The 12,936-nt window shown below is 40.2% G+C and overlaps 1 protein-coding gene across 1 annotated transcript in view; it reads left to right on the forward strand.

The window, feature by feature from the left end:
- odf2a (outer dense fiber of sperm tails 2a) overlaps positions 1-11,725 on the forward strand; it is a 69,959-nt gene extending 58,234 nt beyond the window's left edge. The window contains exons 22-25 of the mRNA XM_059638412.1: positions 3,352-3,450; positions 5,541-5,645; positions 9,312-9,339; positions 11,346-11,725. Of these exons, the coding sequence (XP_059494395.1) occupies positions 3,352-3,450; positions 5,541-5,645; positions 9,312-9,339; positions 11,346-11,364 (251 nt within the window). The 3' untranslated portion in view covers positions 11,365-11,725. The remainder of the gene's footprint in view (positions 1-3,351; positions 3,451-5,540; positions 5,646-9,311; positions 9,340-11,345) is intronic.
- Positions 11,726-12,936: the final 1,211 nt, after the last annotated feature.

Below are 12,936 nucleotides of genomic sequence, written 5' to 3' on the forward strand. Positions count from 1 at the left end.
AGCTTTAAATTGAGGGGTGAAAGATACAGGACAGATGTCAGAGGTAGTTTCTTTACTCAGAGTAGTAAGGGAATGGAACGCTTTGCCTGCAACGGTAGTAGATTCACCAACTTTAGGTACATTTAAGTTGTCATTGGATAAGCATATGTACGTACATGGAATAGTGTAGGTTAGATGGGCTTGAGATCGGTATGACAGGTTGGCACAACATCGAGGGCTGAAGGGCCTGTATTGTGCTGAAATGTTCTATGTAGGAGATTGAGGTATGACCTTATTGAGGTGTATAAAATCATGAGGGGCACAGATAGGATGAATGCACATAGTCTTTTTCCCACGGATGGGGAATTGAAAACTAGACGGCATAGGTTTAAAGTGCGAGGAGATAGATTTAAGAAGGACCTGAGGGGCAACTTCTTCACACAGAAAGTGGCATGAACATGGAAAGAGCTGCCGGAGAAAGTGCTTGAGGCAGATAACAATGTTTAAAAACACATTTTCGACAGGAGCATGGATGAGAAGGGTTTAGAGGGATACGGATCAAATGCAGGCAATTGGAACTAGCTGAAAGGGCATCATGGGACAATCTGGGCTGAAGGGCCTGTTTTCATGCTATATTACACTGACTCTATCAGTAGATTCCTAATTCCAGATTTTTTCCTGCCATGGTAGGATTTGAACTTGGATCCCCAGAACATTAGAGTTTCTGGATGAACAGTCTAGCGATAATAATACTAGGTCATTGCTTATCCTGATGATTGCACAATGTTCAGCACCATTTGCAACTTCTCAGATCCTGAAACAGTCCATGTTCAAATGCAACAAGATCTGGACAAAATCCAGGCTTGGGCTGACCACTGACAAGTAACATTCATGCCACACAAATGCCAGGCTATGACCATTGTGAATAAGAGACAATTTAGCCATCCCCCCATGGCATTCAACAGTGTTACCATCACTTCATCCCCCACGATCAACATCCTGGGTGTTACCATTGACCAGAAATTCAACTGGACTCACCACATAAATACAGTGGCTACAAGAGCAGGCCAGAAGCTGGGAATACTGCGGCGAGTAACTCACCTCCTGACTCCCCAAAGCCTGTACACCATCTACAAGGCAAAAATGATGGGGTGCATGGAGCGGGGAGGCGTAAACAATGGATGGAGATAGAATCCACAGAGGGGGAAAAACAGCTGGGTCGGCAAATGGGTAAATGTCAGCCTGGGAGAATGAATATCTGCTAATGGGGATCTTAGTGGTTGACAATGGGTGTTTGTTGTGGCAGTCCATGTGTGGGGGTTGAAGAAAGGACATGTGCAAGGTGTGCAGACCCTAAACTTGTTGAACTCATTTGCGAATGTAATGTCGTTTATCTCAAGAGGGTTGGAATATAAAAGCAGCAATGTGCTTCTGAGGCTTTATAAAGCTCTAGTTAGGCCCCATTTAGAATACTGTGTCCAATTTTGGATCCAACACCTCAGGAAGGACATACTAGCCCTGGAGCATGTCCAGCGGAGATTCACACGGATGATCCCTGGAATGGTAGGTTTAACATGTGATGAACGGCTAAGGATCCTGGGATTGTACTCAGTAGAGTTTAGAAGATTGAGGGGAGATCTAATAGAAACTTACAAGATAATGTATAGTTTAGAAGGGATGGACGCTAGGAAGTTGTTTCCGTTAGGCGGGGAGACTAGGACCCGTGGGCACAGCCTTAAAATTAGAGGGGATAAATTTAAAACTGAAATGAGACGACATTTCTTCAGCCAGAGAGTGGTGGGCTTGTGGAATTCGTTGCCGCAGAGTGCAGTGGAGGCCAGGACGTTGGATGCCTTCAAGGCAGAGATGGACAAATTCTTGATCTCAGAAGGAATCAAGGGCTACGGGGAGAGTGCAGGGAAGTGGAGTTGAAATGCCCATCAGCCATGTTTTAAATGGTGGAGTGGACTTGATGGGCCGAATGGCCTTACTTCCACTCCTATATGTTATGGTCTATGGTCCAACTCAATTTGAAGTCAGGAGTGTGATGGAAAACTCTCCACTTGCCTGGATGAGTGCAGCCCCAACAACACTTGAGAAGCTTGACACCATCCAGGACAAAGCAACCCGCTTGATTGGTACCTCATTCACAAGCATCTACTCCCTTCACCACCGATGCTCAGTACAGCAGTGTGTACCATTTACAATATGCACTTTAGGAATTCACCAAAGATCCTCAGACAACACCTTCTAAACCCACGACCCCTTCCATCTAGAAGGACAAGGGCAGCTGATATATGAGAACAGCACACCCTGCAAGTTCCCCTCCAAGCCTCTCACCATCCTGACTTGGAAATATATTGCCATTTTCTTCACTGTCACTGGGTTAAAATCCTGAGATTCCCTCCCTAATGGCTTTGTGAGCCAACCCACAGCAGGTGGACTAGAGCAGTTCAAGAAGGCAGCTCACCATAACCACCAAGAGGGGCAATTAGGGACAGGCAATAAATGCTGGCCAGCCAGTGATACCCACATCCCACAAATGAATTTTTAAAAAAATCTATAACTAATTTTTGTTTTGTGCTCCTCTCACTAATATCATTGAAGCTACGTGGCTCTTTTATTGTTAGAATTTGTTCTAAGTATCCTGTAGGTCTAGTCACAATTCAGAATTTTGGCATACCATTTAGGACAATACTTCAAAGTAGTACTAAGAGGGTATTGCTGTACTTTGGACAATATGTCAAATTGAGGCTTTACCTTCCTGTTCCAATGAACTTTATTGGGCACATAACACTCCTCAGGAAGACCAGGGTGTTTTCTTGAAGCTCTAATCAAAATTTCTCCCTCAACCAAAACAATATATCAACCTTGGTGTAGTAGGACTCTCACCTCTATTATCTTGTACATTTATTAATTTCATGTCAGCTGTGGCCCAGTGGCCCGCACACTCCCTTCTGAGATAGAACATTGTGGGTTCACAATTTAGGCTAACACTCCATTGTAGCACTGGAAGATCACTGCACTGTCAGATAGCCAGTGTTAAGGGAGCACCACAGTATTTGAGGTCCCCTTCTTTCGACAGGACGTTAAACCAAAGCATCATCTGCTATCCCAGATGGATGTAAAAGATCAGGGTGTCCTCCCAAATCTATCCCTGGGTTAAGTTTATCCCTTGGGTAACATCATCAAAATAGATTAGCTGACCATTATCACACTGCTGTTTATGGGAACTTGGCTGTGCACAAAATGGTTGTTCCATTACAATAGAAAACTATTTAATTTGCCGTTAGGCACTTTGGAACATACAGGTTGTAAAGGTGCTATAGAAATTCAATCTAAGTGCATGTCCTTTTCTCTTTGTTTCTATAGGCAACTCGGAGTACAAAATCTTAGCTTCCAATACTGAATACTTTATACTTCATCATTACAACCATGGAAAATGTACAACTGAAACCTTATTCTTATTCGGTAAGATATTTGTTGAACAGGAATAAAAAGTAACCATCATCTTTTACTAGCTGAAGATTATGTATAAAATGTATCATGTAAACCCACGTAGGAGTGATAACTGAGCTTTCTTTATCCATACTTTTGAAAGGTTGATTCACTTCCAAGGAGGTGGTAACATGTTTACTCCCAACGTTATTTGTCACTCAAATCTATCAATCACAATTGCAATAAATCTAGGTTGGTAGTTCATTGAATAAAATGTTCATCAGAAGGGAGTGGTTCTTGGAAAATAATAATGTGGAAATGCAGTGTTGGACTGGGGTAGACAAAGTCAGAAGTTACACTACATCAGGTTATAGTCCAACAGGTTTTAACAGCACTGCTCCATTATCAGGTGAGGACTTCTGACACAGAAGCAGTGGTCTGAAAGTTCATGATTTTGAATAAACCTATTGGACTATAACCTGGCATCATGTGACTCCCGACCTTGCAAAATAAGTTCAAGGCAAGTCAAGGCCCCTGTGCAATCAGCCTCTACCACTACAGCCTCAGTAAAATCTCTTATATATTTGGAAAGACACAAATAATATTTCAATTTACTGAGTGTTCCCTCTACATTATAAGCGGGGGACTGATCATCTTAAAACTCAGCAAATGAGAAGATTGTTTGATCCTGGGGATATACATTTACTACATTAACAAACTATTCATCTTGGCGACTAACACTGGCCATCTTCCACCCACACTTACCCTAACCTTGATAATGGGAACTGCAGATGCTGGAGAATCCAAGATAATAAAGTGTGAAGCTGGATGAACACAGCAGGCCAAGCAGCATCTCAGGAGCACAAAAGCTGACGTTTCGGGCCTAGACCCTTCATCAGAGAGGGTCTAGGCCCGAAACGTCAGCTTTTGTGCTCCTGAGATGCTGCTTGGCCTGCTGTGTTCATCCACCTTCACACTTTATTATCTTGCCCTAACCTTGCTGCTTTATTCTAAGTTGCATCAAGTCCCACTGACCCATTACTTCTGTGTCCAGTGATCTATGTTGGCTTTAATGTAGCTCATCAAGACTTTGATGAAAGACCCATCCTTGTACTCAGTTAACTTGTCTATCTCTACTACTGTAAGCCCCTCTGACCATGTGAGAAGTCTGCATTCATCCAGCTCTTGCCTCTTCTGCATTTCCATCCCTTACACCCAAGCATTGATAGCCATGCCTTCAACCATCTTGTCCCTGAGCTCTGATTTACTTCCCAAAGGATTTCTGTTCATACTTTTTAAAGATGTCCTTAAAACCTACCTCTTCAACCAAGTTAATAAAATGTGAGGCTGGATGAACACAGCAGGCCAAGCAGCATCTCAGGAGCACAAAAGCTGACGTTTCGGGCCTAGACCCTTCATCAGAGAGCTCTCTGATGAAGGGTCTAGGCCCGAAACGTCAGCTTTTGTGCTCCTGAGATGCTGCTTGGCCTGCTGTGTTCATCCAGCCTCACATTTTATTATCTTGGAATCTCCAGCATCTGCAGTTCCCATTATCTCTGATACTATTTTAACCTCTTCAACCAAGTGCTTAGTTGGCCAAATACCCTGAAGTCTCCTTAGGAATGCTGTCATTTTCTGTTCAAATATGCTGCTGTGACAGATCATGGGACATCTTAAAAGTACTATATAAATGAAAATTGCTGTTTTGTGCCAATACAATTATTTATTACTTAGCTAACATTAATTATGCTAATTTGCTGAAAATACAAAGTTACTAATGTGAAATTATGCAACTGTTCTGTAATAGTTTATAGAGAAATATGCAGCACAACTATGATTATTCACTTATTACAGAATGGCTGATTATTGGAATTGGTGGAAAATGCAGATTCCCCCACTTCGTGTCTTGTGTTCAACTCAAAAGTAGCCTCAGCACAGAAATGAAGACATTATCACAAGAGATTCTGCCTTTGTTCATAGAGGAGACCAGAATACATATGAGGTTGCACGGAAGACTTTGTCTTACACAACCTGTAGTGGAAATCACGAATATAGCTGATGGCAGAATGTGTTTTTAAAATTTGATATTTCTTTTGTTAGTTAATAGTTATTTACCATTGCAGGGAGGAATTTAACAGTGAACTCTGCCATTATGGAATACTTCAACAGACTGGTGGATTGTGCAGCAATATCAGATCTCTCAATCTACACACTACCCCAGGAAAATGGTAAAGACTTCTGTAGCAAATTATGAATGGTAATAGGGACATATTTTCTGGATGTCATTAGGTTAGCAGTTTATTAACACAATATTGTTCTTAATGTTTTTCATCACACTTTATCAGATGAGATTTCAAGTCCCAAACTTTTCCTCATTTGAGAACATGCTGAGGTGAAATGTGATGGTGATCTCCATGTAACACAAGGTACAAATGAGGTTTCCTCAAACAAGTGAGGTTAACTTGGCCAATGAGGTTGGGCTAGACATACGTAAGATATTCACAGGCCTCACAAGAAGTAGATAAAATTTTCCATTCCTCTCTGTGAGGTGGTGGACACACAACATGGGCTCCCAAAGAAAGAACTTGATTTCAAGTGAACAGTATTTTTCAAAAATGAGTGGGCTAGGAATCTATTAAAAAGGAGATTTAGGGTTAGGGATGCTAGTGTTAATTGACAAATTTTTTGCAATAGCGTGGACTTTGTGGTGGTGAGGTGTGAGAGAGAGAGAGGCCTACAATAGATAGGAATGGTCTTGATGGACAGAATTCTTGCTTTAAATTCAAAATCTTAAAGAATGGGGCAAGCCACAATGGTGGTGTTGGCATTTGAAAGAACTATCCAATTTGTTGTAATCGCTCTACTCTCTTTGTGGAACCCTGAAAAAATTCCTTTACTATTATACATCCCTTTTGAAAGTTATCATTGGGTCTGCTTTTTAGGCTATCCATTCCTGATTATTTACCACATTTAACAGTATCTAATTTCTCTTCTGGTTCTTTTGTCAATTATTCTACCAGTGAAAACAATCCTCAAAATTTCACAAAACCCTTCATAATTTTGAACAGCATAAATGATGCATGTGGAAAATAACTGATTGCAGCCCGTTATTCTGATATTGATTTGGCACTAGATAGAAAATACTGCAGTTAAAATGTCCATTCTACAATCCAATTAATAAGTGATTGGACATGTACAGGTAAACACTCCCTACATATTGGAAACTCTGGGTTTTGAAGCATAACCTAAAAATTCCAGCCACATATTTCACAATAAAAGTTGGGGGCATTTCTACATGTTAAAGATGGAAACGGTTTGGACCTTACTTTCATAAATGGACATTGATGATATTGTTAAGGTTAAATCTGAGGTTGGTAGATTTTTGTTAACTCAAGGTTTTCAAAATTATGTAGTTTGGTGCCAATCCGCTATTATCTGATTTGAATGGTGCAGTAGCTCAGAGCTAAATAGAGTCCTCTTTTAATTCTTAGTCCAATTGTAATGGGAAGCTGCAGAGATTGAACCAGATTGGTCAGTATATTGCAGTAACCCATATGGTCCATGGTGATTTGCAAGATGAAACCTGGTCTGACCTGAGTTAACAGCTCTGAGATTGAATCAATGATGTGGACCTTCAAAGTCTGCACAAAGAGAGAATTCCATCATTTATCCAGCTTCTGGATGACTTTGAGGTCATTGTCCTGCCAACACTCATCAAAAATACTTGGTATCAGGAGAAAAATTTTCAGGATCTTTGCACAAACCGAAAGAATGCAGATGCTGAAAACAGAAATTGCTGGAAAGAATCAGCATGTCTGGCAGTATGCGTGGAGAGAAATCAGATTTAATGTTTTGGGTTCAATGACCCTTCCTCAAAACTGGGGATTCTGCGGAAGGGTCGTTGAACCCGAAACATTAAATCTGATTTCTCTCCACACATACTGCCAGACGTGCTGATTCTTTCCAGCAACTTCTGTTCAAATGATCTTTGTCTTGAAAGTACTCCAAAGTGAACATTCATAGCTTTCTGGGTTAGAGATTTCCAAAGATTCACGCTCCTCTGAGTGTGGAAGAAATATCTCTTCATCTCATTCCAAAATATCTGACCCTTTGTCCGGAGATTATACGTCCTTGTTTTGTACTTGATGGTTGGGGAAATGATCTCTCAACATCGACCATCTAAAGTTCTCTTAAGAACTTTGAAAAGCAAAGTGGTCATCATTCATTCTTTATAAACTTCAAAAAATGTAGGTTCTATCAGTCCTCAAAGGACCAAAGCTCCTGACTAGCTGCTTTGTGTGTGCAGCAGCCTGGCAGTTTACCACATAAGGCACTGAACTTCTAAGTCGGGGATTGAGGGTTCAAGTCCCATCTGGGGTGTGTTGACTTCTGCCCTGAAATGATGTTTGTTTAGGCTGTATGGTGGCTCAGTGGTTAGCACTGCTGCCTCACAGTGCCAGGGACCCAGGTTTGATTCCACCCTTGGGCGACTGTCTGTCTGGAGTTTGCACATTCTCCCCGTGTCTGAGTGGGTTTGCTCTGGGTGCTCTGGTTTCCTCCCACAGTACAAAGATGTGCAGGTTAAGTGAATTGGCTGTACTAAATTGTCCGTAGTGTTCAAGGATGTGTATGTTAGGTGGGGTATAGGGGGATGGGTCTAGGTGGGATGCTCCCAGGATTGGTGTAGCGTTGTTGGGCTGAAAGGCCTGTTTTCACACTGTAGTGATTCTATGATGATGAAGCCTTGACCCTTGTTAGATATTGTGCGTGTGTGAGTGTGCATAAGAATTTAAAGGTATCACATATAGAAAGAAGCGGCCATTATAAACAAGAAAGCAGTGCATAGCACCTCCTCCCAAGGAACTGATGCATCTTTTGTTATGTTGCTTCCATGGTATGTCTAGTGTTCCTTGGGTAATGGGGCTAATGCAATAACAGTAGACTAATGTTTTACTACTTGGTAATAGTGAGAATAGTTAGGAGGTTCATGCTATAAACCATGGACTCTGAGATCAACTCTGAAGGACACAGCTATTTTTTGAACAGGAATGTGGCCTTCAGCATAACCATCCAAGAGCAAGGCTAATTCTGCCATTGTTTAACTCCAGGACAAGGTCTCATTGAGGCCTCATCACTTTATTATAAGTCTCAAAGTGTCATTAGTACTGCAGGTAGGGTTATCAACTTTCCAAGATTGCCCTGGACCTGCAGAAATTGAAGGTTAATTTCCTGGAGATAAATCACTGGACTGTTAAAAATGTTTTTCCATTTCTTTTAACACTTCATGTTAAGTATCCACATAGTGGAAATACAGGAAAAAAACATAAGAGTCAAGAATTGTTCAATCAGGTGTGAAAGAGTCTCATCACTTCCCATTAAGTTGTGGGAAGTTCCAAACTAACGGGAATGTACATGTTGATGCCCACTCGGTGGTTGCAGACAGTAGGGTATGTGACCAAACATACATTTAACCAAAGTTGGAAATCATAGTAAAACAAAATAGTGCAAATAGTGGAAATCTGAAATTAAAACAAAACTTTCCTTTGGAATAGTCATCCTGCTCTCGAAACATTAACTGTATTTCTCTTTCTATAGATGCTGACAGATGTGTTGAGTTTCTCCAGAATGTTGTTTTATTATGAGAATCTTGGGCCTTATATTATTTGGGCAAGAAATTTACTAAGGAATTATGCAACAACAGTGTGGAACTGATGAACTTGCGACTTAATTAAGTTAAGGGCACTATTCCCCAGGATGTGACCTGCAGCAGCTGAAGAGTAAAGTGAGGAATAGAATCTAACAGGAAAACAGGGCGAGCAGTTACAGGCAAATCAAAAAACTAGTTCATCTAAATCACTGCTGTTATAAATGTATCACTTGTATTTTCTTTTCAGGAATTTGTGAGCACAACTTGGCAAAGAGGTTTGTATGTTTTTGTTCAACTAAGTTCTTAATTGAAACATTTAGCTAACGTGCAATGGGAAAAGTTCAAGTTCAAATAGTAATGGGCTGGATGTCATTAGAAGAACACCGTGTTAACCACACGCACCAATATTTATGGGTAAATCAACATCGGGTTCAGAGGATTGAGAGATGCTGTGAATTTGCAAATCTCCATAATTTGTTGGCTGATTTACATGGCTCCACCAACTACTCCTCTCAAACATCACCTTTCCTTCAATCTCCTTGTGAACTTGTCCACTTTGACAGGAAGAATAGAAAGACAATATATTATTTAAATGAGGAGAGGCTGCACAGGTAAATCACAGAAAGTTAGTATGCAAATACAGGAAGTGATTTGAAAGGTAAATGGAACATTGACATTTATTGCAATGGGGATAGAATATGAAAATACAGATATTTTGTAGCAATTTTAAGGATGATTATTGAGTTCACATCTGGGATAGTGTACAGTTTTGTCTGTCTTCAGAAAGAATGCAAACGCATTAGAGCCAGTTCAAATCAAATTTAGTTGACTAATACCTAGAATAAGAGATTTTCTTTCATGGAAAAATTGAACGAGCTGAGTCCATATCTGTCGGAGTTTAGAAGAATAAAAAGTAAGAATTTGACAAGATGGATTTAAAAGGATGTTTCCCCTTGACAAAGAGACACTAGAACTAGAGTTTAAGTATTAATTATGTTTAAAATTAAAATGAGGAACAATTTTTTTCTGAGGACTGTGGATTTGTGGAACACTCTACCCAGAGAAGGATCAAGGCAGGTTAATTGAATATTTTTTAAAAAGGGTTGATTGACTCCCTTTTTAGTCAAGAACCTAAGGTTGTTACAGGTGGAGTTGAAGCAACAATCAGATCATTTTATTGAAAGGTGGAGTGGGTATACTTGTAGAAATGCAATTGTCATGCAATCAACCTCTGACTGAGGGGAACAATTTAAACTGTTCAACCTCATTCTTGCATGCAGTCAATTGTTTGAGAAAAATGCTAAATTGAAAACGTTTTAAGTTACATTGCTATTTTTCTTTCTCTGTCTCTCAATGAAATCTCCCCCTCCCTCCACTTTCTATAGCTTATTCTAATTAATCCTTTTTATTCTTAACTACCATTGGTGAAGGAGATTGGCTGTTGATACAGTCGTTCACCGAGTTCGCAGGTGCCCAGTTGCGCTCTTTATGTTGTTATCAGTTCAGCTTTCAGCAGGTTGTAGTACATGCACGCACAGATAGGGTATTTAAAAATTCAATTTACATTTCTGTAGTGCCTTTTACAACATTTCTAATATGCTTCCAGCCAGGAAATAATGTTTATGTTGTAGGATTACTTTTGAAAATTTTTTGCAGCTAACATGCATACAGCATGATCCAACAAACCACAAAGTGATAACAACCAGATTACTTTCTTTTAGTTACGATGATTTGACAGATAAGTGTTAGCTAGGACACCAGGTTAACTGCACCTGCTCCTCATCAAAGTAGTCAGATCTTTTATGACCACCCAAGAGATTGGATTGTATTTCAGTTTAGTGACTCATCCAGAAGACACTACATCCAATAGTGCGGTTTCCCCTCAGTCCTTACTACACTGTCAGCCAAGAGTTGGGGCTAAATTGCTGAAATGATCTCTGAATCCACAACCTTCTGGCTCAGAGGTGAGAGTCCTAACTACTAAGCTGCAGCTAATACTGAGAAAAGGAAATGGTCTAATTAAAGGACATAGCATAAGTTTTCCTCACTGCATGAAAAGCTCCATACTCCACCCCCTCACCACTACGTTATACATTCCAGTTTGTTATATTTCAGAGGAATCGATCTACACTTAAGAAAATGTTGGAGGAAAGTGAGGGAATTGTGTATTTGTGTGACATTCCCTTATTGCATGCTATGGCCTTTTGTTTATTTCATTTTGTTTTGATGTGAGCTTGCTTTTGTTTCCTGTGATCTTGATTATATTGATTTTATACTGCAGGGAACAAAAGGGAGACTGATCTGGGCAGAACAGTGCTGGAGGACATCATGCCTGCCCAATCCTTTCAGAATTACGTTGTGCCTAACATTCCTGCTTTAAAATATAAGAATACTGCTATTTAGTTTATTTGGACAGAAATGTGATTTCGTTAGTTGTTTTACATTTATAAGATATAGCTTTATAAGTTTGCTGATAATCAACCAGTAGAAAACTTGTGGATGTCAAGAATCTATAACAGCAAATGATACAAATATGTTAGCACACTGAAAAATATTGTATTTCTATACAGCAACATTTAAGCATACCAATATTTAGCATGCTAATAGGTCATTGTTAATCATTTTTAAAACACGTGAGTATTAAATCAATAAAATATTAAAACTGATGCATTACTGTCTGGTATAGTTTTAAAACCCCGCAGCAATAGGAGTCTATTGTGTTTGTTTCTCTTTTTTAAACAGACTAACTCTCCTTGCTCTTTTCCTGTAAATCTCTCATTTTCAAGTATTTATCCATTGATTTTGGAATTACTTACCCTGGGGAGGCGTCCTGAGTGAATCATTAGGCAGTGCAGAGGGCATTCAGAGTTTGCAATATCAGGCGTTGGGGTGGTTGACAGTGAGTGAGAAAGGATAATGCAGGAAATAGTAAGTGTGGAAGAAGGTGAACCTGGGTTGGAAGATGGGTGCAGTAGCTCAGAGTGAGTGTGAGACATTGCAGAAGGGACAGTGACACGTGACAAAATGGAGAAGGTCATTAATCTTCATGGTGCTGCACATTCCTCTGGACAGCTGACACTGCACTAACCCATAGAATCATAAGATATAGGAGTAGAATGAGACCATTTGGCCCATTGAGTCTGTTCCCGCATTCAATCATGGTGATATGTTTCTTGACTCCATTCTCCTGCCTACTCCCCATTACCTGTGATCCTGGGTGACAACCATGCGTCAAGCTGTCATGATCTGGTGTTGTGGCTTCTACTGCCAGTCCTGCGGAAAAAGGACTCTGCATCCACCAGGGTCTTCAGGTTCCTTCCTGCAAAGCTGGAAGGAATTGTTGATCCTTCTTTGCTGTATGTGGGCCAAATACCAGAAACAAGAACAATGCAGGGCAGCTCCAGGCTAAAAGTGCTTGTCTGGGTACAAAATGGCCTTTTCAAGATGGCGCAGGTGCCTGTCCATTTTAGAATATCCCACCAATGGTGAATTGTTCTGGATATGGTGAATGGTAGAATGGGGCTAGAATCAGAAAGAGGAGTTATAGATGGGTGAGGTTGGAATTTAATGAGGTTTGTTTGGCAAGAAGTGGTTTAAAAAAAACTCACTAGACCTCATGAAGTGAAACCCTCCCATGAAACTGATACTTATTAAAAAAAAATTAAGATGTATCCTGGGTACAAATGAGATCAAGGGATATATGAATAGTGCTGGGAAATTAAGTTGAAGTAGATGATTAGAAATGACCTAGAATAGCCTACTCTTACTCCAGTGTTCCTATCTGTGCTTCCCTATCAAATATTGTATTTCTATCTTAATTATTCTAGCTTCCTTTTCTTTGCGTTCTATACCTGAATTCAATGTTTTAACAA

The sequence above is a fragment of the Stegostoma tigrinum genome, chromosome 29, assembly GCF_030684315.1.
Source record: "Stegostoma tigrinum isolate sSteTig4 chromosome 29, sSteTig4.hap1, whole genome shotgun sequence".
Taxonomy (NCBI): Eukaryota; Metazoa; Chordata; class Chondrichthyes; order Orectolobiformes; family Stegostomatidae; genus Stegostoma; species Stegostoma tigrinum.